At 38.5% G+C, this 3,030-nt stretch overlaps 1 protein-coding gene across 3 annotated transcripts in view; it reads left to right on the forward strand.

Annotated features, from left to right (window-relative positions):
- The window catches only part of ATP11B (ATPase, class VI, type 11B), a 140,375-nt gene that overhangs the window by 75,502 nt on the left and 61,843 nt on the right, over positions 1–3,030 (forward strand). For all 3 annotated transcript variants that reach the window (XM_010855636.1, XM_010855635.1, XM_010855638.1), the window contains one exon: positions 917–1,020. In XM_010855636.1, coding sequence (XP_010853938.1) covers positions 917–1,020 — 104 coding nt within the window. The remainder of the gene's footprint in view (positions 1–916; positions 1,021–3,030) is intronic.

A 3,030-nucleotide genomic window follows, 5' to 3' on the forward strand; every position in this document is an offset into this window, starting at 1 on the left:
TATTTAACTTATATGCTGAGTACATCATGAGAAACGCTGGACTGGAAGAAGCACAAGCTGGAATCAAGATTGCCAGGAGAAATATCAATAACCTCAGATATGCAGATGACACCACCCTTATGGCAGAAAGTGAAGAGGATCTAAAAAGCCTCTTGATGAAAGTGAAAGTGGAGAGTGAAAAAGTTGGATTAAAGCTCAACGTTCAGAAAACGAAGATCATGGCATGTGGTCCCATCACTTCATGGGAAATAGATGGGGAAACAGTGGAAGCAATGTCAGACTTTATTTTTCTGGGCTCCAAAATCACTGCAGATGGTTACTGCACCCATGAAATTCAAAGATGCTTACTCCTTGGAAGGAAAGTTATGACCAACCTAGATAGCATATTCAAAAGCAGAGACATTACTTTGCCAACAAAGGTCCATCTAGTCAAGGCTATGGTTTTTCCAGTGGTCATGTATGGATGTGAGAGTTGGACTGTGAAGAAGGCTGAGTGCCGAAGAATTGATGCTTTTAAACTGTGGTGTTGGAGAAGACTCTTGGGAGTCCCTTGGACTGCAAGGAGATCCAACCAGTCCATTCTAAAGGAGATCAGTCCTGGGTGTACTTGGAAGGAATGATGCTGAAGCTGAAACTCCACCTCATGCGAAGAGTTGACTCATTGGAAAAGACTCTGATGCTGGGAGGGATTAGGGGCAGGAGGAGAAGGGGATGACCGAGGATGAGATGGCTGGATGGCATCACTGAATCGATGGACGTGAGTCTGAGTGAACTCCGGGAGTTGGTAATGGACAGGGAGGCCTGGCGTGCTGCGATTTATGGGATCGCAAGAGTCGGACATGACTGAGCGACTGAACTGAACTGAACTGAATATTGTATCTAATACAATTTTTTAAATGTTCATTTTTCTTTTTAGGTGAGAAGCTTTTATTTGTTAAAGGCGCTGAATCATCAGTTCTCCCTGAATGTATAGGTGGAGAAATAGAAAAAACCAAAATTCATGTAGATGAATTTGCTTTGGTAAGTGGAAATTTCTCTGATTTAAAAACCATTAAAAATATATATGAAAGATATTTGCATTAGTATTTTATCAAAAATTACAGTAATTCTGTAGTTCTGTTACATTATGTGTTGGTTCCTCATTCTTTGGTTAAATACTGACCTTTTAACCTGCAAACATATATCTTCTGTTTGAACCTATTACAGCCAGAGTACTTATGGCTTTAAGGACCCCTCAAATTGCTGCATTATAAAAGGAGGGATTTCCCTAGTGGTCCAGTTATTAAGACTTCGGTTCCACTGCAGGGGGCACAGATTTTTATTCCTGGTCAGGGAATTAAGATTCCCACACAGCACAGCCAAAAAAAAGGAGGGGGTTATACAAAAAAATCTCAAGAATGTGTAGAACTGGAACCCTCATACATGCTATGGAAATATAAATGATATGGCCAACTTTAGAAATAGTTTTACAGTTACTCGTGCAACACAGAATAATATAGAGTTACTATATGAGTCAAGGTATACATCCATAGAATTGAAAATATACATCTAACAAAAACTTGGACACAAATGTTTGTAGCAGCTTTATTCCTAATAGCTAAAAACATGGAAAAACCCAAATGTCTGTCAACTGATGAATGGATTAAACAGTGTCCTATCTGTATAATGGAGTGTTAATTGGCCATTAAAAGAAATGATGTTCCTTTGTTAAGTGAAAGAAGCTAGTCACAAAAGGCCACATATTCTGTTTATATGAAAATCCAGAATAAGCCAATTCATAGAGTCAGAAATCAGATTAGTAGTTGCCAGGAGCTGGAGTAAGGGGGAAAAGGGAAGCGTCTGCTAATGAGTATGGAATTCCTTTTGAAGGTGATGAAAATGTTGTGGAATCAGATAGTCATGATTGCATGACTTCATGAGTACACTAAGGACCAGCTAATTGTACTCTTTAAAGTGAATTATGGTATGTGACTTATGTCCCTCTTAATAAAAGAATGTAGGAGAATCTTACAAAAATAAAGTGCTGCAGTTCATGTGAAGAGGAAACTTATTAAGCAGTTCTATCTCAGTCTTAGAGCTTCATGATCTCTCATTTCTGCATTTCTGTAAATGTTTGCTCCATACTTATCTCTATACATCTGCCTCTTTACAGTTTCTTCTCTCCCATTACTTATTTTCTAATTGTTTATGGTCTAGTTCATCTACCACACTGTAACATCTGTAAGAACAAAAATATTCTACTTTTCTGTCATTTTAATATCTAGAACAGTGCTTTCACTAAGCTGGGACTCAACAAATACTTGTTGCGGAATGAATTAATTTCATTTGTTTATAACTCTGATAGTCTCTTGACTTATTTAAGAGAAACAGGTGTTTATAAATATAGGTCATATGTAAATCAAGGAAAGCCAATATTTAGAAATCTACTAAGTAGTGACCTGCCTCTTGAGAAATCTGTATGCAGGTCAGGAAGCAACAGTTAGAACTGGACATGAAACAACAGACTGGTTCCAAATAGGAAAAGGAGTACGTCAAGGCTGTATATTGTCACCCTGCTTGTTTAACTTATATGCAGAGTACGTCATGAGAAACACTGGACTGGAAGAAGCACAAGCTGCAATCAGGATTGCCGGGAGAAATATCAATAACCTCACATATGCAGATGACACCACCCTTATGGCAGAAAGTAAACAGGAACTCAAAAGCCTCTTGATGAAAGTGAAAGTGGAGAGTGAAAAAGTTGGCTTAAAGCTCAACATTCAGAAAACGAAGATCATGGCATGTGGTCCCATCACTTCATGGGAAATAGATGGAGAAACAGTGTCAGACTTTATATTTTTGGGCTTCAAAATCACTGCAGATGGTTACTGCAGCCATGAAATTCAAAGATGCTTACTCCTTGGAAGGAAAGTTATGACCAACCTAGATAGCATATTCAAAACCAGAGACATTACTTTGCCAACAAAGGTCCATCTAGTCAAGGCTATGGTTTTTCCAGTAGTCATGTACGGATGTGAGAGTTGGACTGTG

Source organism: Bison bison, unplaced genomic scaffold, assembly GCF_000754665.1.
Source record: "Bison bison bison isolate TAMUID 2011002044 unplaced genomic scaffold, Bison_UMD1.0 scf7180017864367, whole genome shotgun sequence".
NCBI lineage: Eukaryota > Metazoa > Chordata > Mammalia > Artiodactyla > Bovidae > Bison > Bison bison.